We start from the raw sequence: 23,358 nt of genomic DNA, 5'->3' as shown, positions 1-23,358 counted from the left end.
AACTATATTAACAGGCATGATGATTAACATAAAGATGATGTTTAATAAATTCAAAAGTGTATTAATGCACCCAGGCTGGTGATCACGTCATCTTCACAGAATCTCTCCAAATTTAACCTCATGACTCTGTTAATAGTTGCATTGGCCTTTCAGAATGGTACAGCTTAATATGCTCAACATTACTGCAGCTACAAAATGAGGCAAAACAAACAAAAAAATACTTGAAACAGTATCAATGAATAAATGTCATTATAAGAAATAGATAAATAGCTGAGCAGTATATCACTAAATGTGATTACGAGTGCAACTACCTGGTGGCACATAGGCTTCCAGAACATAAGACTTTGTAGTCTCATGTTCTGTCCATATACTTTTTGTCTTAGGTATTGTCTGTGTAGAGATTCTCTGGGTAGGGCTTTCTCTGGATATTCTGGTTTCCTCCCCATTCCGTAATTAAAGGTTAATTGGTGGAATTAAATTGGTTTGTGTATTACTTTGCCCTATGATGGACTGACAGTTTGTCCAGAATTGATTCATGCATTAGGGCAAAAGCTGAATAGTTTCCCACACCCTTTTCCTTGTCCTGAATTAAACAGGATTAATAATCAATGTGTAGAGGGATGAATTTGTAATTGGTGTATAAATAAACTGAGTTGAACTGAAGTGAATTGTTGGTTATATTTGTGGTGTCTCAAGGAAAAGTGGTTGTTCTTGTTTTAGGATTGTGGGGCAATTAACCTATACCTCAAGAAACAGCTGAAAATGCTGTAATATACTGCATCATTAAAAAGAGGCTTTTTTTTGCTAGTTGACCATTTTGTTTTCTGTTGCTGTTCTTTAGTGATTACACTATGTAAATGGGGAGAATTATGCAAATTTATGAAAAACGTTATAAAATGCTTCTGCCTTATATTAAAAGTTACCATTATAAAGTATTAATTATATTTTATTCATTACATTATTTGAAAAGGTCAAAGGTTATTTGTGCATTGTATACAATTAAAAGTAGACAGATGCAGCTAAGAAAAATACAGTAATCCCTCCTCGATCGTGGGGGTTGCATTCCAGAACCCCCCGCGAAAGGTGAAAATCCGCGAAGTAGAAACCATATATTTATATGGTTATTTTTATATTGTCATGCTTGGGTCACAGATTTGCACAGAAACACAGGAGGTTGTAGAGAGACAGGAACTTTATTCAAACACTGCAAACAAACATTTGTCTCTTTTTCAAAAGTTTAAACTGTGCTCCATGACAAGACAGAGATGACAGTTCTGTCTCACAATTAAAAGAATGCAAACATATCTTCCTCTTCAAAGGAGTGCGCATCAGGAGCAGAGAATGTCAGAGAGAGAGAGAAAAGCAAACAAATCAATAGGGCTGTTTGGCTTTTAAGTATGTGAAGCACCGCGACACAAAGCAGTTGCAAGGAAGGCAGCAGCTCACACCCCCTCCATCAGGATCAGAGAATGTCAGAGAGAGAGAGAGAGACAGATAAAAGCAAACAATCAAAAATCAATACGTGCCCTTCGAGCTTTTAAGTATGCGAAGCACCGTGCAGCATGTCGCTTCATGAAGCAGCTGCACAGATGGGAGCAATGTGAAGGTAATCTTTCAGCATTTTTAGACGAGCGTCCGTATCGTCTAGGTGTGTGAACAGCCCCCCTGCTCACACCCCCTCCGTCAGGATCAGAGAATGTCAGAGCAAGAGAGAGAGAGAGAAAAGTAAAAATCAAAAATCAATACGTGCTGTTTGATCTTTTAAGTATGCGAAGCACCGTGCAGGAATCATATCGCTTGATAAAGCAGCCATATGTAAGCCCAGCAAAGAAGAGAGCAATGTGAAGGTAATCTTTCAGCGTTTTTTGAGGAGCGGCCGTATCCTCTAGGGGTGCGAAGAGCCCCCGTGCTCACAATATATTTGAGGAGTTTTATTTAATACGTAATACGCGCTCTGGTTGGGTAGCTTCTCAGCCATCTGCCAATAGCATCCCTTGTATGAAATCAACTGGGCAAACCAACTGAGGAAGCATGTACCAGAAATTAAACGACCCATTTTCCGCAGAAATCCGCGAACCAGCAAAAAATCTGCGATATATATTTAAATATGCTTACATATAAAATCCGCGATAGAGTGAAGCCGCGAAAGTCGAAGCGCGATATAGCGAGGGATTACTGTAATATGTCCTGATTTTGGACACTCAAAGCAGAAATTAATTCAGCTGTTTCTAAAGTAATCGTTTGTTATGCTGTAGATAAGAAGTAAAAGCTAAATAATGTTTTTGTATTTTGACTAGCACTTTGGACATTTTACCAGGAGTATTTGACTTAGTAAACAGAGTAAAGTGGAATCTATGAATATTATTCTGATCATAACTTTAAATTCAGGAATTAAAAAACCTGAAGTTCAGTCTTACAAAACAAAAAAGAGTCTCCACTTAAATATTCACACAAAAACACTGAGACATGTGTAAGTCACCTCTTAAAATTGGAGAGGTCTTTCTGTCTTCAGAAACTGAAAAAATAATAATCTCCAGCTCTCATTGCTTTTTTTGTGGTTGTTTCAGTCTTGTCCAACAGGAGCTCGTGATTTTCGGGAAAAGCAGTGTGCAGATTTTGACAACATGCCTTTTCGTGGGAAGTATTACAACTGGAAACCATACACTGGAGGTAAGCTTGATGCTGAAATGCAACATGCAACGGCAAAACTGTTTTTGTAATGAAGCAAGAATGTGATGCAATTTTAATCAAAACCAAATATGTATTCCCATTTTTTCGTTTGATAAGCAGTACAGCTGCTCATTGGTTACATTTGCTGATTAGGGACATTGTCTCAGTGGGTATATAGTTGTCCTTGCATTTGCCTAAGTTCTCACTAGATGCTACATCTTAAAAACATGTTCCTGGTAGGAGAGACCACACAGATCAATGTGAATCAGTGTGTGCTCCTGTGGACCAACATCATCCCTTCAAGGGATAATTTCTGGCTTGCATCTGACTCTGCCAAAATAGCTGCTGGCTCTTAGCAACTCAAGTGAATTCATAGAATGGGTGGCTCTTCATATTGATGTATTTTATTTCATAGCATAATTTTCTTGTGTTTAAATGTAATTTAATTTTATTTTACAGGCCTACACCAAACTAAAGATTGTTACAGCAGAGTCAGAAGTAAGACAAAGCACAGTTATGGATCAAACACCATTCCAATGTAGAGGATTATAATGCACACACAGGCTATTTCAGAGTTACAATTTAGAGAGTTGATTGAACACCTTGACCATTTTGCTGCTTTTGTCTGTGTCTCATTATTCATGAATGCAAAACATAAATGCCTCAGGCTAAAAAGATTTTTTTCCTGTGAAATGACCATAAAACATTTTGTTTTGTAATCTGCAAACTCTAATGTGTTTCACATTTACTTCTTTATAGTGTTTTATAGTGGTCATTTGCTGAAAGAAAGGCAAGAAATTAATTGCTAACAAAAGATATTCCTTATTTAACAATGCATCAGCACTGTCTGTTTTCATTCACCTACTGTAGACAGAGATAAAGCATAATTTACAGAAGGCATGTGTTAAACATATATGCTTATAGCACTACTCAGGAAACAGTAAAAATGAAGAAAATGTAATTAAAACATCAAATAATAAAACAAAGAAAAAAAATCTTCCACAGCATCTACTTTTCACACTTGTCAGAAAAGGACAATTTTTCATCTGAATATGGTCTGCTTTGAAAACAGCCAAACAAAAATGTATAAGTTGTATGCATAAATGTATAAAGAAGTGTTGTCAGTGAAAGCAGATTGTGATTTCAAAAGATTACAAGAGATTACCATAATGTTATGGTGACTTCATAAACATGTAACATTCCTGGTAAATATTAGTGTGACTTGTTTGTGTGTCTGCATTATTCTAAAGAAACAGATTTATTATTTGACCCATTTGCTTAAAAGATCAAAATACAGAAGTCTTACACAAAGATTGCGTATATAATGTTTTTTTAAGGTGGCAACAAACCCATGCACACATCAAGGAAGGGCTAAAATACTGTTACTCACATAATTAATCTTAACCTACTACCATAGCCCTTAATTATTACTCTTCATGATATTCCCCATTGTCAATAGTATGTGGGCAATGTCTGCCCTTTACATTAATCTTTAATTTTACATAAAAATGCAATTATTTCTTCATTTTCATGAATCTTATCAGCCAATCAGTCACAACATTAAAACCACTGACAGGTGAAGTGAATAACATTGATTATTTTGTTACAGTGGCACCTGTTAAAGGATGGGATATATTAGGCAGCAAGTGAACAGTCAGTTTCTTGAAGGTGAGATGTTATAAGCAGGAAAATTCTGAGCACTTTTGACAAGGGACAAATTGTGATTGTTAGGCAACTGGGTTACAACATCTCCAAAATGGTAGGTCTTGTGGGATGTTTTTGGTGTAAAGTTGTAATTACCTACCAAAACTGGTCCAAGGAAGGGCAACCTGTGAACCAGCGACAGGTTCATTGGTGCCCAAAGCTCATTGATATGTGTGGAGATTGAATGCTAGCTTCTCTGGTGTGATCCCACAGAAGACCTACTGTAGCAAAAATCGCTGAAAAACATGATGCTTGCCATGAGAGGAAGATGTCATAACACACAGAGAATTGCAGCTTACTGTGTCTGGGGCTACATAGCCACAGACCAGTCAACATGCCCATGCTGACAATTCTCCACTGCCAAAAGCTCCTTCAATGGGCAGCTTAGTGTCAGAACTAGACCATGAAGTAATAAAGGAAAGTGGCTTGGTCCGATGAATTGTGTTTTCTTTTAGATCATGTGGATAGCTTGGTGCATGTGCTTTGTTTACCTAGGGTAGAGATGGCAGCAGGATGCACAAGTGGAGAAATGCAAGATTGTGGAGGCAATGTGATGCTCTGGAAATAGTTCTGCTTGGAAATCTTGGGTCATGAATTCATGTGGGTGTTACTTTAACTTTAACTACCTACCTCAAGATTATTGCAGACCACATACATCCCTTCTTGTTAACTGTATTCCCTCATTCCAGTGCCTTCTGTCCGCGGAATAATGTGCCCAGCCACACTACAAAAATTGCTCAGGAATGGTTTGTGGAACATGACAAAGAGTTCAGGGTGTTGAATTGGCCTCCAAATTCTCCAGATCTCAATCCAGTCAATCTGTATGTACTGAAAAAATAACTCTGATCTTTGGAGGTCCCACCTCACAACTTATAGGACTTAAATGATCTGCTACTAATGTCTTGGTACAAGATACCACAGGACATCTTCAGAGATCTTGTGGATTCCATGCCTTGATGGGCCAGAGTAGCACCAGGAGGACCTACACAATATTAGACAGGTGGTGTTAATGTTAAGGTTGACCGGTGTAAATTTTATATATTATAATAAATAAAATTAATATGTCATTTTATATATTAAGCCACTTTAATATGGAGTTCATAGAATTCTGTATAATTTTCAGTATTACTGCTTTGTACTTTAAAGTTCAACTCAGATGATATTAATAGATGCATTTAGTGTGATTTTATTATGAAAATATATCTGATATACATACACCTGACCAATGCTAAGAGCAGGAGATCCTGTTATTTTAAAATTATGCAGGCTAAATGATTTAATGAACAAATAATACACATAAGCAGACCTGAAACTTGATGTTAAGCAAATACAGACAAGGAAATATTTTATACATAATACAGAAGGAGACAAGAGCAGAGCCCAGACCAAACCAAAGCAATTAAAATACTGCTTTCCTGTTGGATATCTTTTTTCCTCCTACATCTCCAAATAAATGTGTATTAAGTGGATTAGCACCTCTTAACGGGTCTCATTGTGAATGAACAGAGGTGTACATGTTTGTGTGCCCTGCAATAGACTGGCACCCAGTCCAGAGTGTTTCCTGATTTGTACCCAGTACATCTGAAGTAGACTCCAGCCACCCTTAAATAAACCTAATCTGTAGTAAGTGAGTAACTTATGACTACTAGAGGACATTCACAGTCGCCCAGAGCCAGTGTGATCTCAAAACAGTTAATTCACAGTTCAGAGAAAGAAATATAGACGTATAGACACAGTTTCTTAAGAACAAATTCACCAGTGTACATCCTTAACGACTAAGGAATATTATTATTTTCAAAGTAATATAATGCATATCTCAATAAATGTTAAAATTAGACAGAGAGGAAGTTTTCTCTTGCTTTTATCAAGTCCAAAATATGGTTACAGTTCTTTATCTGCAGTAGTTTACATACAGGTGTAAGACGATTGAAAAAGTGGACAAATGCCTGCTATATTGAGCTTCTCTACCTTATGCTCCCCAAGTCACATTCCTCCTTAGAATAAGGCTGTAGATTTCCGTGTTTCACGTTTACTCTGCAATAATTTGGGATCATTTTTTAGCTGAATACTTTAGAGTGTGTGAACTGCATTTTGTATTGTGGGTGAAATCAGTACTTTCAAACAGACTAAACAAAGGACATGTTGTTAAGTATACACCAGCCAGTCTGTCTATTCCATTAATCTCTTTATGTCTCATTTTATGTGTTGCTTAGTCTTTCAGCTCAGACTTGAATTGCTTTGGATCAGATTTAGTAGAAAAAGGAAAGGTTAGTGTGGGCTGCTTGATTTATGTGATGTGTTATCACTAGAAAATGAAAACGCAGTTATTTTTCTAGTTGATGTCATAAGAAGGCTTATGCATAGCCACTCATGCAATCATTTCCATTCTTGTCAAGGTTATGCCATGTGTTGTATTGTAAGTCTTCTTTCTTTTCAACTTGTGATTTAGTTTTTTTGTGATTAGTCATAAGAAATACAATATTCTTACTTCCAATTAAAAAATAAGTGGTGTTAAACAAAACAGGAATAGAAAGAGAACAATATAAATATATAATATATGCAATGACCTGTACAATATGCACTATAATACAAAGTATAATTAAAAGATTACATGCAATATATATATTTGTGTTCTATTTATTTAGGTGGAGTTAAACCCTGTGCTTTAAACTGCCTAGCTGAAGGCTACAACTTCTACACAGAACGAGCTCCAGCTGTTATTGATGGAACACGATGCCATGCTGACTCTCTAGATATCTGCATAAATGGAGAATGCAAGGTTAAAAACTAGATTACTAAACTCTTTTCTTTGTACCTTCTCATAATAGTGATAATGGATGTTTTTTATTACACACTGTATATACCATATATATTTATACATACTATACTATATATACATTATATATACTATATATAATTGTAATATATATATATATATATATATATATATATAATGAAATCATTCTGCAATATGAAAATGTCAGTTGTGGTTACATCCTTTTATGTGATAAAACTGTAGTAGTCATAGTGATTACTGATGTTTCTAAGATACACCTGTGTTTAACTAGGGCTTGTTAAGGGACAGAAGATGACATTTGGCTGAACGTAACTATCTGGGCTCCAGCAGACCTAATTAGCTATAGTTCAACTTAAGGTTGACAAGTATAGTAATAAGCTACTAAAACTGGCTAAAAAAGGTTTTAGCAAAACATATTTAATTATACTTTTTTTTTTCACAAGACAGAATTGATTATTTGGTTTATACCCTTAATCAACATTTCACACATGTTTATAAAGGGATGAATCTTTATTACCATTTCTAATTTAAAATTAGATTGATTTAAACTTCTTAGTTTTTATTTAACATCATACTAACCTTTGTAAACAGTTTCAGGGTCAATATTTATTTTTCATCATGACTAAAATGGAAAAATAAGTGCTATTTTAAATTTAAAGTTTCAATTTTTTGATTGCTGTGATCAGTTGCAGTAAACATTTTTACATTTTGATCATTTTTAGAGCAGTTGGTACGCTGTTCAGTCATACCATTAAGGACTGTTTCTGTCTTAGTGTGAGCACATCACAATTTCTGAGCAATTTTGAAATTTTTGAATGCTATCTTTATCAGTGAAGATGTACAATGAATTCATTTGTAACTATTGTCATGGTTAACCATGTGTAATGCCATAATGCCCTCAAATGTGTCCCACAGCATCATCTGTTTTACCTGGTTTCGCAATATGGTCTATCATTTTTGCTGACAAACTGTCTCCTTTAACATAAAAAACAAAAGCGTCTATGTCCCTAGCACCTTTATTTGTTACTGACTTGTACGTCCCAACTCTTCTGGTAATACATTTAGCTTTTTATTCATTGTGTTGAGGACAAAACACACTGATACTTGTCTGTAAATTTTCACTTCTGTTTGACCATCTTTTGCACTTATAATCTGGTGTTAATGCGGAATACAACTCTGTCTCGTTCTTGTAGCTGTCAACCAAGTCAGACAGTCATGCTTTTCTTAAAACAAACTGTTACATATTTTCTGGCAATGTCTACTATGTAGTATGCACAGTACCAAATTACACTGCAGTTAGAGCCATTAACTTGTAGTGCATAGAATAAGTAAAATATATATGCCTGTTTGTTTACATAGTCTTGAGTAACAAGCAAAACAAAATCCCTGACACTTTTACAAATTCTATAAAACATGGCTGAACAGATATTTTAAGTTTCAAAATAAGTATATGTCTGGAAAAAAGAAGGCATCTACTTGCCATGCTGATGTGTTAAAAAGCTAATATACAGCCTCTGCTTCACTTGAGCATTTCCTTATTCTTGTACTGTAGTTTCCTCTATAGGCTAAACAGTTACCTTTATTGTAGTTAGCCCAATAATATGATCATTGGCAATATAATTATTAAATCATCATGCACTAAAAAGACAGTTGTTTGACTTCTTTATTAAGAATTAAATAAAACAGTGGCCTTAACTCTATTGTATTATTATTGGTAACTGTTGTTCAATAGTCTGGCCTGAATGATTGCTGTGTAGTCTCGTAATATTTTATTCTCTTTAGCATGTAGGCTGTGATAACATCTTGGGCTCTGATGCAAAAGAAGATCGTTGCCGTGTATGTGGCGGTGATGGCAGCACGTGTGAAGCAATTGAAGGCCTCTTTAATGACTCTCTGCCGAGGGGAGGTAAGACTGCTGATTGTAAACAGGAAACCACTTCTGTCAGTAAAGCTTTTTTTCCTCCTACATTGCTTCATTGCCAACTGGGACAAGTTTTTAATTGCTGTTCAAAAGATATCTCCCTTTTTTGCTAGAGGGCAATTTAAAAAAAAGGAAAGAAAAGAAACGAAAACCTTCCAACAACATATTATGTTTCTGGCTAAACCGTTTTCATTATAAGCCAGCACGAAGCCATGCCAAAACATTTTAGAGCTTCATTTTTCATTGGTATTTTTCTTTTTGTTCAACAATGTCAGTATTCAGGTGTGCATATTCATATCTGGAGACTTGCAGTCAAAGCAATGTAAGATGATGTAGCAGTAATATTGACTCTATAAATCTCTTAAATGAAACAGTTTGGCTTTTGATTGACAATGCCTTTAAATCTTTATGAAACATAACTGATAGAGCTGAGCAACACTGAAAATAATATGGATAATATCTTTACAAGGTTTACTCAGTGAGTGATTTGCTTTAATACAAGTGTGTGGAGGAACATGCACCTTCTTTCCATGACACGTGAGATATATTTTATGGGTAGTTTATATTAAGAAAAGCCCCAAAGTTGTAAACAATGTTTTTCCAGTACTTAGGCCTATACAATTTATTTAAATAAAAATCAGTTCAAGTTTTATTTTTGTTGAATTATTAATTATTGCCATTATTTACATTACCTAGCCTCAATCATAGTTAGGTAGTATATATTTGAAATACATTACAGTACAGCAAACAGTAAAATGGCATATTTTCAAGTAGTAATTGCTTAGGCTCAGTACTTATATATTCCATCCATCCACTTTCTAACCCACATATTTGGTTGAAGAGAGGAAAGGCAAGAATCAACTACTGATGTTGTGCTACACCATCTCAGAGTGCATTGATGAACACTCCCACACTCATAAATATTGAGCCAGTTTGAAGGTGGCAGTTCATTTAACCTGTTAATCTTTTGGATGTTGGAGTAAAAACCTAGGTACCTTTATATACATTTATTTACACACAAAGAGAACATTCAAACTGGAATTTGTGTAGCACTACCACCTCTTACTGTGCCACTTTCTCATCTTTTATGTGTTTGCAGCACTGCCTAATTAGGTTTAAACTCAAGCAAAGTAAAGAAAACAATTCAGCTATTGCATTTATGATCTTATTCTTAACACATGTATTTAAATACATCACAAATATGTTCAGTCTATTCTGCTCAGCTCTTTTTGTAACCCGACTAGTTTTAAAGTTTAGAATGTGTTCTTTAATTCAATTTTGTCACCACTTACAGTATATCATTTGTATGTCACTGCTGTGTAAGATTTTTAAGAATCATAATCATATCTGTAGTTTAAAGTTTCTGAAAAAGTGTCTTCCATCAGTAACTTAAATTATGATGATTTTCTCATTTCTTTATTACTGCTACTTTTTCTTCCAAAAACAAAATTAGTTTGTAAATAAGTTTTCTTGTAAACTGAATTGGAATTAACAGTTAAAATGCTCAAGGAGTTTAGGAAAATTATGATTGCACCTTTAAACAAAACAGAACATTTTCATTCCTTCATGCAAAGTATTAAATCTGTGTACTGAATTGGAGTCAGAGAAATGCCTACAGTGAGTCAGAATAGCCCCATTGAAAGTGCTTTTCTTCAAATGTCCTGTTGGGCATGATTAACTAAAATTATATATTTTTAAATGATATGTTAAGTCTAAGTTCCCATCGAGTCAATGTCAATTAAATTAAAACATAAAAAACAAGCTGTAGGATATCTGTCTAAAAAGTTGACTGACTCACAGTAATTGCTTCTGGGCATTTGGAGGAACACAGTATTTCTTTCTTTATTCAGCATGATTTTAAATAGAAGTTGAATCAGTTTGCAGAAAGAATATGTAATATATTGCTAATATTTCATTTTCAGCATATTAAGTAGCCTAGATACATGCTATGCTAGTGAAATGTGCCCCACTTTAATGCTGGACTATACAGAAATATGGATTTACATAGTTAACGTTATTTCTGAGATACTGTATATGTCGTTCAATGTGCAGGTGTGCTCTACTTAATGTTGTTTCACAAAGTAGTGAAAAATAGTTTACAAGAGCTCAGTCAGATCGAGTATGCTAATCTTACATTTCTTTTAAATATTTTTAAATATTTACTGGTCTTTTTTTAGGTTATATGGAGGTGGTTCAGATTCCAAAAGGGTCCGTACATATTGAAATTAGAGAAGTGGCCATGTCAAAAAATTACATTGGTAAGTATTTAAGATAACGTCAATTCACTGCCTGTGTCAATTGGTGCCCTAGGTCTATTTACACAAGACACCCACCCCCATGCCTTTAATTTGCTCATACTTTACTCATGTACTGTATTTTGGAACCCTGTGCCATTACCTGTCCAATTTAATGCATAAACTCTCTAGACAGCAGTCTCTGTTTTCAGTCTTAAAAATAAATAATAATGCAACACTGAAATAGGAAAGAAATATTGCACACCAAATCCACTCAGTATGTTACATATGTACATTTAATTATTTTTTATATATTGATTTAAATATTTTAACGTAAATATAAATAATTGCAGGCTTTGAATTATATGCCAGTTGTTATGGCAGTATCCCATATACTTTTGTTCATTTAAAGAAAACAAGAACATACGCATGCATTTTCTTAGCGATAGTCTGAGAAAGTCACACCTTGAAAGCCACCCCTCCCTCTTATTGGTCTCTATTTTGATTAGCAGACAGTAGCAGTTGAGGGATGAGGAGTACAGGACAGAGAGGGGACTGGCTGCAGCCTTAAACATGAGTGCCATTTGGATGCGATCATGCGCTTAAGTGAAATGGAACATTCATGCAACCCCCAACCATTTGTCTATGCCAGGAACTGCCTCTTCATCAATTAATACAAAGTGTCCAAAATTAACTTCTATAAACATTAACAGACGTAGCCTTGAGGAATAACTTATATATCTATTAAAGTGATTACAAGGTCATCAAATGTGTCACTATTACCAACAAACAAAGAAGCATTGGCATTTAAGCCCTGTTTGCCCAGAGACTCATTTTGTCATATGTTAGTTTTTGAGCTTTGTTTTCTCCTTCATTTTGTGATGTGCTCTGCATAACCTTCCAGGAAAAATGCTATACTACATTAACATGTTGCAAAAGTATTTATATCACATTTTCAATAACGAAATAGAAAAATTCCCAATGATTATTTTCATTTTTTTCATTCCTTTATAGAATATTTAAAGATTTCAGAATTGCTGCTATAGTGGAAAAAAATGAAAATGACAGATTCATTTTAGAATTGGTACAAAGCCATTATGAAGTTGCAAATACAGTTGCTTATACAGTAATGACTTATATACAATTAAAATATTTAGATGAATTTATACAAAAGCGTAAATACATTTTTGGTCACATAAATACAATGGATGATTGCAAAACACAAAGGATGAAATCAATAAAAACTATTGAGTTATAGGTTTGCAGGGTTATTATTGTCATCTGCATAGAGTATAGTAAAATTCTTGTACTAATTAATGTGCTGATCAACATGCAACACATCGCCACTCTTTGGTGCCATGGGTGAGTATAACAGCTTTAGCTCAAACTTCTGTCTCCCTTTCCTGAAAAATCTCAGAACATATTTGGGATTACCAGGCAAACAGCATAAAGAAATTTATATTATACATGTTAGGGTGAGTGTACTTCTCTTTCAATTTAAGAAATTACATGAGTTAATTTTTGATAGCCCTTTCACAAACTATTAGTTTTCTGATCTGATTATCCATAATGTTTAATAAAACTTGTAAATAAATAAATCAGTGCATGATTTTATTTAAAATTTTTATTCTTCAAAAATAATTTCTTAAAATAATAATTTCAAATAATAATTGTTGCATTTTATTTAGTTTATATGACACTTTTGACCAATCTAACAAAAACCTTGACTTTATAATATACTTTTTCTGAAGGTTTTATTTTCAGCTAGTGCATTCTGCAACATGTCGATGTGAGGGTATGACTGGAGTCTCTCAGATCCAGCATGCTGATTTTGAATTCTGTACTATAATGTTGTTTATGTACAGTTTACACCTTCTCTCCATGTCTGCATGGGATTTTCTCCCACATCAAATATGAGAATATTATGGTACTGTTGATCCTTGACAGACTCTTTTTAAAATTCCAAATGAAAAGCATTTCATAATGAGAACGTTTTATGCAAGGAGATATAAGTGGAAATAGAGCATCTTTGTCAAGCACAACTTTCTGATGAGATTTTCTGAGAATGATGCAAGCAATCAAACAGTAAGTCATCTACCTATAATTCACATTAAAGTCGATTAAAATGGAATGACATGCCACATTTCCATTGTGTACAGTAGTCATATGGCTTCTCAGAGCTCTATGCAACAATGGTAGGTATTTGATAAACTGTGTCAATAGATGGGAGCAACAAAGATTCTTGTTAAGTTAGTGCAGTACTGATAATATTTGTCATATTAATATTTATTCATCATTTATCACTTTTACAGTATATTTTTAATTTTTTATGTCTGCTTGCAATAAACCTAAGGGATTATTGTATAGTTTCTTGTAGAACACACATACACAGTTGCAGTAAATGCTAAAGCAGCACAATTATAGCATGAGGAAATCATTAAATTTAAAAAGAGAGAATTCATTAACTTACTTAATACTTCAGATGATAGCACAAAATTATAAATATAAGGTCACAGTATGCCAAAAGAAATTTAAAACTCTAGGCATTCACAAACACTAGATTGGAACATGTCATGTAAAAACAACATTTTTTTTTATCCTATTGGTAGTTGTTTGTTGTGGATGGCTATTGATAATTATAGTTTTTATCTACTACGTGTAAAATTTTTGAAAGATATATTGAAGAGTAAATCTAAAATTGTTGGCTGCAATAAACCAGGATGAATATAAAGTGATTGTTATGTTTTGCTAATAAATTATAGTGTGAGGGAAATACTGAATCATTACCATTTGAAGATAATGTAGCCACATAAGATAAAACTGGCTACATGTATATTTACAGTGTATAAAGTATAATTTTGGTTGCAAGTCTGAATAAGTGATTTTTTGCTTTCCTTGTTTGCATTTTGTACTTACTGTATATATTTACAAATATCATTTAACTTACCTTGAATAACAAGAAGAAGCAGAATTAAATTGGTGTAGCAAGGCTTTGTGCAAGCTGCTGAAGTAACATGTTCACTGCCAAGTGTACGGCTCTGCTGGTGTTTCACTAATTTGTACTGGGAACTGTACACAAAACCTACTTTGGAAGTAAACTGTCTGATATTACCAAAATGACAGCAGAGGTTCGAAGGTCCATTGAGTGTACCAACTACAGTACTTCATAACTTATTTCATCTTGCTTAGTTCTATGTGTGAAGAACATTTACCATTAATAAGTTTATATCCGTGTCCCAATATTTTTGCCGTAAACTGGTTTTACAGTGATGGCTTTGATCCACTATAATAACTCCCTTCATAATTCTGAACATTTTAATCATGTCACCTTTAATTTTCTGCTTGCTTAAACAAAAGGTTTAACTCCTTCATCCCTCACAATTCTGTCTTTTTTCTAATATGGAAACCAAATTGTACATAGTACTCCAGATGAGGCCTCACTAGTGTTTTATATAGCTTAAATATCACATGTACTCCACACATCGGGCTATGTAAACAAACATTCCATTAGCCTCCTTAATGTGTTTGCAGTAGAAACTGAAGTCTATTGTGACTCCTAGTTCCTTCTCATAAAGAGCAATTTCAAGTTTCAAACCTCCCATTGTGTATTCCTATTTATTTTGTGTAAGACTTTACATTTACATATATTAATGGAATATTCCACCCAAAGTACCATTTTCTTAATGACCTGAAGACTTCTCTACCAGTCCTTCACTGTAAATTTGTCTTGCATCTTTAATATCTCATCTTTGTAACTTACTAATTACATCTGGAGGAAAGTATATAGAATTATTTTATGCAAAAATAATTTAATTCATGACAGCACTCTTCCTTTTTGTCTCGCCTTGCTGTATGTGTTTGGTACAATGAATGTATTACTTTTGGCCTCCTTAGTGTTTTTCTAAGTGCTGAGGAGAACCACAACACATTAAGTCAAATGTAAGTTAGTGAAACAGTAATTTTGGTTTTTCCTGAAATTCCTCAGATCTACATTTAACATTATTTGCCTTTAAATGCTATTTAGGAGCAGTTCTTTTTATATGTAATCATTTACAGCTGCAAATGCATATATGTTCCTCATTTCGTTCTATCTACTCAATAAGTATCTATTAAATTTTAATGTTAATAAATATTTTATTTAAAAGTTTGCACAATAGGGTATAATATTATAGAAAAAGATATTATACTATGTGTGATTCCTCTCACATCAAAAAATGTGGATGTGAAGGTAATTTATGATTCTGAATTGCATATGTGAGTATGAGTGTGTGCATACGTGCACCATGTATTAAAAATGGAACCCTATCCAGAGTTTTTCCTGTCTTATATCTAATGGTGTTAGAATGGACTTTGATTTCCACAACCCTAAACTGCATCAGTGGGGTTGCAAATGGATGAAAAAATGTAAATAATTTGTCCATTACATTATTGTAGATCTTTGGCTTTAGGTGCTAAATGTAATATTTTTTCCTGTACATACAATGTATATTCTATTGCCTCTGTAATTTATGCTAATTTTAATTGAAAACCCATATGAACATAATGTTATCTCAGTCAAACTACTCACCATCCTGTACAACAGGAGTGATCATTTTTACAATGTTAACAGTTAAAATGTAATCGAACGATTCCACAATGGCTTACAAGAATAATGGCTAAAGATTAACTTAAATGCTTCACAACTCAGGCATTAGCAGATGATTATAAAATTGAAATATGAAACCCTTAAATAGAACAGATTTGCAGAGATTGTAGATCACAATCATTAGAACAACATAAAACACTAGACTTGTATTTGTTTTAATAGATAATTTTTCAAAGAGTGGTTTCACTCAAAATTCCTTTGACTCTGCTTTAAAAATGAGGAAGATGAAACCTCAGTTAAAAGCAATGAATACATTTCTTAGTCTCAATGCTTGTGCAGACTATAATTGTGTGCTTTTTATATTATGGAACTGATGCTGCATGTTTCCAAATGTTGCAGCCTTAAAATCTGAAGAAGATGACTACTATATCAATGGTGCCTGGACCATCGATTGGCCAAGAAAATTTGATGTAGCTGGAACAGCTTTCCACTATAAGAGACCAACAGATGAACCAGAATCTTTGGAAGCGTTGGGTGCTACAACAGAAACTCTTGTCGTTATGGTAACACACAATTTCCCATTGGGATTAATAAAGTATCTATCTATCTATCTATCTATCTATCTATCTATCTATCTATCTATCTATCTATCTATCTATCTATCTATCTATCTATCTATCTATCTATCTATCTATCTATCTATCTATCTATCTATCACTAGCCTTCTTTAGAATTCATCTTTGTATGTTTTATCCTAGTTTATGAATTACTGTTCATAAAACTAAAGTTTATGTAAACAGGCATATCGTAGAATTTGTGGACTCTACTGCAATGAATGGGGGGGGGGGGCTTCTTGAAAAAAAGTCTTTACAACAGAACCCTGATATGTCACTCCAATACTGAACATTTTTCTACACTTAACGCTTTTTGGATGCTGTTGTTTACATTAAAAACTTCTTGTCTGAAGAAGCACACAAGTTATTTAAGACGCTCACAAGGTACTGTAGCTAAAAGTGACTTGATCCTAATTTTATCAATATTGATTTTTGCCTCCTATCTGTTTTTTTATTATTATTTATTTTTTTTTTTTTTGACTTCTTAGATAAAGTTTGGTGATTGATCAAAATCTGTCTATTGTGAACGTGCCCTGCATGGAAAAAAATAATGTAAAAAAGTTGTTAGACAGATTCTACTCTATGTCGCATCATTTCAGTGCAGAATAACAAGAAAGGAAACCAAGAAACAAAAGATCAGAGCTGTTGTTTTGAATGCATTTATCCCTGCTGGTACATGAGGCCCAAATGTCAGAAGACAGGGTTTGCAAGAGTGATATGAACGGTTTGGATGCAAAACATTTGTTAATAGAGCAGTGCAAATACTGTACTTTCTAAAAGGTTTTGATTGCATGATGTTTTTTTGCTAATCATACTTCTCTAATAAATCAGATTGACAAGTTTCTGCTTTTTTTCCGACGACCCCTAGAAAAATGCTACATGGGTGTTCTCCTGTATTTCAGATTCACCTCCCTCTCTGCTGAAGTCAGAAACTATTCAAGCAAGTGGTTAAATCTAAATTAAACCCACGCTGTGCCAGGTCAATTTGCTGCAGTTTAGAAGAAAATTGCTGTTTATTATTTCTAGCTTATAACAATGAAACATTTTGAGAACCCAATGTTGTTACTGATTTATTTCTATTCAAATACTACATATTCTAATTCTGCCTGGTCTGGGGCAGACAGGTTTCTCGGCATGTCATTATACATAGACTCATGGTCATCTGCAATGGGAAGAGGTGGGTAAGGAGCACAAGAAGAAGAAGCCTTTTCTGTCACACTTGTTCGATTTACTTTTAGGACAGTAATCTGCTCTGTTTAGGACAATGGCAGCATTTTGACAATTTTCACCAATTCTTTAAGCATAGATGTTATGTTTGGTAGTTTGCCAATGACCTGTTCTGCCTGTTGCTTGATTTAGACAGTGCTTAGTGATTTTCCTTTTTTATCATGATGAATCCCTTTGTTGTGTACTAGCTAACTTATTTAGATTTTCTCGCGTTCATCCGTCTATTGTCTGTAACATCACGCAATGCAACACACCAGTTTTTTCACTGCACAAAATATGTTTCTCTATATTTAAAAATTAAATATATTTTAATTTTCTGCTGTCACTGTCCTGCTCCACTGACAGATTGAGGAGATCGTTCCTCCCCCAAACTATGCGACTCTTTAATTCCACCCGGGGGGGTAAACGTTAACATTTAACATTATACATAGTTATTGTCTGTTTTTCACCTGCATTATTATCATTCTTTAATTTAATATTATTTATTGTATCAGTATGCTGCTGCTGAAGAATGTGAATTTCCCATTGGGATTAATAAAGTATCTATCTATCTATCTATCTATCTATCTATCTATCTATCTATCTATCTATCTATCTATCTATCTATCTATCTATCTATCTATCTATCTATCTATCTATCTATCTATCTATCTATTTTTTGTGGCTGATTTTGCAGAGGTCTGGTGAGGGAGCCCTTTATCCCTTCTGTGTTTATGTACTATGTTATATAAAAAATAGGCTATTTTGAAGTTATGCTTTGACATACTGTAGTGGATTTTATTGCAGATACTTACATTTTTACTTAGAAAAGGGAAGAAATAAAAATAGAAGTAACTGCTGTTTCTGTGTCTGTTTTTTGCTTTTACCTTTGTTCATCCTTACAATTTTGCTTGCCAAAAAATGATGTTAAATGTTATAGTAGCAGCACACATTGATATGTATAATATATTTTTCAAACAAATTGTAAATTGTCATTTTCATGCAAGTATTATCATTTTCATGTTGAGTATTCAATAGCATTTATGGAAGAGGGTATAATGGTTTCACCAAAAATATTTCTTCTATTTATGAGGCAAATACATTTTTCTGCATGTCTTTTGCAGGTCCTACTTCAAGAACAGAATCTGGGAATTAAGTACAAATTTAATGTTCCAATCATTCGTACTGGTAGTGGAGACAATGAAGTTGGATTTGTTTGGCATCACATGCCCTGGTCAGAATGTTCTGCAACATGTGCTGGAGGTGAGTATCTTTAATATCTTGAAGGCTTATGCCTTCTTTCCATAGAGATCTGTTGACATGTACTTTTAGCCTTTCCTGATAACATGATAATCTTTCATGGTAATTGAAAAATTCTGCTTGTATTCAAATAAGAAGTCAGTAGTTATTAAATGTCTGCAGTCTGACGGAATGCAAAGTTTTCTGGTGGAGCTCCAGCTATAGTCACATAATTGTCACACAGGATATGAAAGAGCATTGATTGCGAGTCTTGCCTAAACCAAAGTAGGAGTCATCTATTTATATGAACTTTTAAACTTTTAAAAGTAGTCACTGTGCCATCTCATTCCATACATAAGAACAGTAGCTCTAAAAAAGCTGAAGTGTCACCAACTACAACAGCAGGGTCTTGAGAAAAGAAAATGGATTTTCAACAATCAATAACAGCTGCTAATAACTGCCAACCTTTTTTAATCAAATAACAAATTTTAGCTGCTCGTATAAGGGTATGATAGGCTAAATTAGTGGGTCTTCCAGTATGTGTTCAAGTGCTGAGACCAGTGGGGCTACAGGAAAATGTGTTCAACAGTTTGTAAGCCCCATAGCTAAGCCTTGTATTTTATACAATGATTTTCATATGTTCTTAAATGATTTTGGATACTTCCATCTGTTGTTGATGTATGCTCTGCAATGTACATGTTTTTAAGTAAATGTGCACCATTTATTTAAAGCTTTCTATTTGAGATTTGGAATTTTAAAGTCATCTTTAATTTACATTGAAGCCAATATAAAGACTCAGAGTATGGATTGTATTGCAGTACTGTACATGAAAGTTCTAGTGATAATCCTTGTGGAAAAATTTCAAATTTGACCACAGGCTAAAAACAGAAAAATCTGAAAAGCCTGTGAGTATTAGAATGCAGCATTTAATTATGCTTGAAACAAATTAACAAATTAACTTTTTATCATAGTGAGATAATACCTTAATTTTGAAATTTCCCAGATAGAAAAGGGACTCTTGGAAAGTCTGGTAATTTGAACCTTTAAGGATGTACTACTGGAAAAAAACACCTAGGTTGTGTGCAAATTCAGCAACATTAATGTTCAGCTCCGCTGAGTTAGTAATTGACAATATGCTGTAACTGTCTTATTTAAATATAAATAGTTATCCTAAATGCAGTCAGTTTTGAATTGAATTGAAGCATTTCGATATAAATGCAATAAGAAAAGTGTTACCAGATCTTATCTATAGCTACAACGATCATCTCCATAGGTATGAAATGAAATATTATGTTTTTGAAAGATGTCTCCCAGAGATAGCATAGGAAATAGTTATGTTAAAGAGATCTGAGTGACCACATCCATTGTCAGAACATAAAGATGGAGTACTGTCATCATGCTTCTGAGAAGGATCTGAAATGTGAACTATACCACAAAAGAACAGTGACTGGCAGTTCTACATAATTTTGAAGCCTGTATACTAGAATGGTGTGGTAAATAGGGTGTAAGCTGCACATAAATCTAACAACACAATAACTGCAGTATGTCCTTTATTAGAAGATATGAGGATGTTGTTGACCACTTATTTCTGTACTGTGATGACCGTGAAAATCCAGTTGAAGCTAACATTATTTATGGTGAGATGATAGCCTGTAACTGTAACTATTTTTTTCAAATACTTATGTATGTTCAGGCCTGAACTGATTTATGCATTAAGGAACTAAAATCATTATTTTGAATGCATCAAAAGCTATTACTAATGCCATTTCAGCTGTCTAGATGCCACAATTATTTTTGATGTCCTGCTTCTTTGGCATGCATAACAACACATGTCCTGGATGTCCTTGGGTCTACACTTGTGAAATGGCCTCTAGGTACATGCCTAAAGAATGAGATGGGCAGTAAAGAATATTTATTTTGTTTTCAGTGAAGTATTTTTTGTTGATATTTTGGTTTGCTTAGGCAGACATATTTTTGGGCAGAATATTCTGATACTTAGTCAAGTTCATGCCACCATTGATCTTGTGAATCCCACTGGCAGTAATAGCAAACACACCTCACACTATCAGCAGTCCACTATCATATTTCATGGTGGGTATGAGATTCTTTTCTTTCTACAAATTCTGGCAAGAAAAAACTACTGATGTTACGAATGGTCAGAGACTTAAAATTTGGTCTCTTTGGCCATAGAACCAGTTCCAGTCAAACACCTATTAACATGTAGAAAACTCCATCCACCTCACTTTGTTACTTATCAATTCAGACTTTCTTTAGTAATTCATCACAAAAGCCTTTTGGCATAGTTTTGCTGTCTAATTGTTGCCCTAGATATAACTGGATATTCCAATCTTCTAACCTTGACTTATAGATTACCCCTCTATTATGTTGGTCCCTGTGTGTGGGCAGATAATACAGTTGTATCCTCTTCCTGGAAAACTATTTTTTGTTTCAATGGTTTTGAACCCCTTGATCATGGACCTATGAGTAGTAAAGAGTATTTAACTGTTTGCCTATATCTTGTATCCATTAACTGTAGGGCTAACAACTATTTGTCTTTATTTGATTTGTCATTTTTGTGTTGCACTTTGTATGCTCTAGTGAAACATAAATCCAGCAGTATTTCAAAAGACTAAATTGTAATGAAGTAATTTTGAACTTTATTATTCCATTGTATGTGCCAACCTAACTGACTTTGCTGTTTTTGAGGAATAATAACCTAGTTCAACTCTATTGCTTAATTCACTATCAGTAAACTGTATTAAAACAGTTTTTCTTTTTTCTGAGTGCGTCCATAATTTACGTTCCTTACCTCTCTAGTTGAATTTTGATAATTGGCATTTGTATGAGGGGAGGTTCATAGAAGTTATGTAAAAACTGCTTAACAGTCTGAACACCTTTGCCTCATATTCTTAACATAGTTTCCCAAATAAAGGCATTTCAAATTTTTTCTCTCATCTATTGTTAGTTTCTAGATTATCTCTGAACATCTGAGACATATAAATGATTCTTTGCAAGTTTCTGGCCCTACTATTTGTTCAATATACAGTACATTATAACCAACAGTAATCAGGTGACAGCTATCACTCAATATAAGACACCTTTTATGCTGTTTGAAATAAAATTTTATACCCACATCATCTTTCAAAAGCTTGTCAAAGGAGTCAGATAAAGAGGGATGGTGTATTGCCCTAGTGCAGGATGGGTCCACTGTAATTGAATTCTTAGGTTCTACAAAAGCACTCTAGTTCATTTCCGTTAAAGGGCTCACACCACTTTCACTAGCTATGTCAGTTGTTTCTATTGTAAAGTTCACTGTATGCTTACTTCCATTGCAGTTTGTGGCATATGCTTTCCTTTGAGCTTCATTCTGGACTTGAGAGAGGCACCTTCTTATATATTACCTAGCAACCACTTTTGAGTATATGTGGGGAAAAAAATCCATTTACTAATTTTTAGGAGACAGGAATTGGAAAAGACAGATTTTACTTTAAACATTTTTCCACTAAATTCATTCAGCAGAAATACACATTCATTTATTTCCTTTTTGCAGAGAGTACAATAATCTATTATTATGATTGCAGAGTTTTGAACCTGGCTGAGTAAAATTCTGAGTTTTCTTACTGTGAAATGTTTCATCAGTATGTTTATGATGTTTCTGTGCTGTTTTGTTTATTGTTTTGGGTTGTGGTTGCTACCATTTTGTGTGTTTGTAGCATCTATGGCAGTTTTGTTGTTGGCAATGATGTGGCACTGCTGCCATGTGATCACTAGAAGCGACAGCGTGCAACATCACAATCATGGACAATGTAGCCAGTTACGCATAAGGTGTCCCACTGGTGGGATGCAGCCATATTTCAAAGTTGTTTGTGTATACTGTAATAAACCCACAAGTCAATTAAAGATAATAATGGTATTTTTGCATACCCAAGAGTGTCTTCTTTCAAAAAAATCATAAGTTTCCAGGTTGTCTGCTTTCCCCTTAGTAAAATATGTAATTTGTACATGTATATGCCGAGGCAAGCATCACATCACAACTAAGTGTATCTGCTTTTATCAAAGATCCCACCTACTTTGAGGCACATACAGTGAAAGACTCATAACCATTGGATAGCTGAGTTTCAGGCCTTTCCAATGATATATAACTGTGTCTATAATTAGTCATTTGTACCACAAGTCACAGCTGTGTGTAAAAGGTAGGAAATATATTGTGTATGCGACAGCTAATCTTTATGCATCATTACACATATGCTTCTGTGAGAGTGCATGTCGATCGTTTGGTTGATGGGTAGTAAGACTTGAAGTTCAAATTAGGGAAATGTCTTCTTCAAAAAAAAGAAACATGCAGTTGAGAAAGTCTTAGAAAAGGATGAGAATGCTATTGATATGGA

The 23,358-nt window shown here is 34.1% G+C and overlaps 1 protein-coding gene across 1 annotated transcript in view; it reads left to right on the top strand.

The window, feature by feature from the left end:
* The window catches only part of adamts6 (ADAM metallopeptidase with thrombospondin type 1 motif, 6), a 330,011-nt gene that overhangs the window by 279,112 nt on the left and 27,541 nt on the right, over positions 1 to 23,358 (top strand). Inside the window, exons 15-20 of the mRNA XM_028805470.2 lie at positions 2,568 to 2,670; positions 7,020 to 7,153; positions 8,954 to 9,077; positions 11,270 to 11,350; positions 16,311 to 16,474; positions 18,856 to 18,994. Of these exons, the coding sequence (XP_028661303.2) occupies positions 2,568 to 2,670; positions 7,020 to 7,153; positions 8,954 to 9,077; positions 11,270 to 11,350; positions 16,311 to 16,474; positions 18,856 to 18,994 (745 nt within the window). The remainder of the gene's footprint in view (positions 1 to 2,567; positions 2,671 to 7,019; positions 7,154 to 8,953; positions 9,078 to 11,269; positions 11,351 to 16,310; positions 16,475 to 18,855; positions 18,995 to 23,358) is intronic.

The sequence above is a fragment of the Erpetoichthys calabaricus genome, chromosome 7 (assembly GCF_900747795.2).
Source record: "Erpetoichthys calabaricus chromosome 7, fErpCal1.3, whole genome shotgun sequence".
Classification (NCBI taxonomy): domain Eukaryota; kingdom Metazoa; phylum Chordata; class Cladistia; order Polypteriformes; family Polypteridae; genus Erpetoichthys; species Erpetoichthys calabaricus.
The sequence above is the reverse complement of the archived record's forward strand: the minus strand, read 5'-3'. Positions and strand labels throughout refer to the sequence as shown.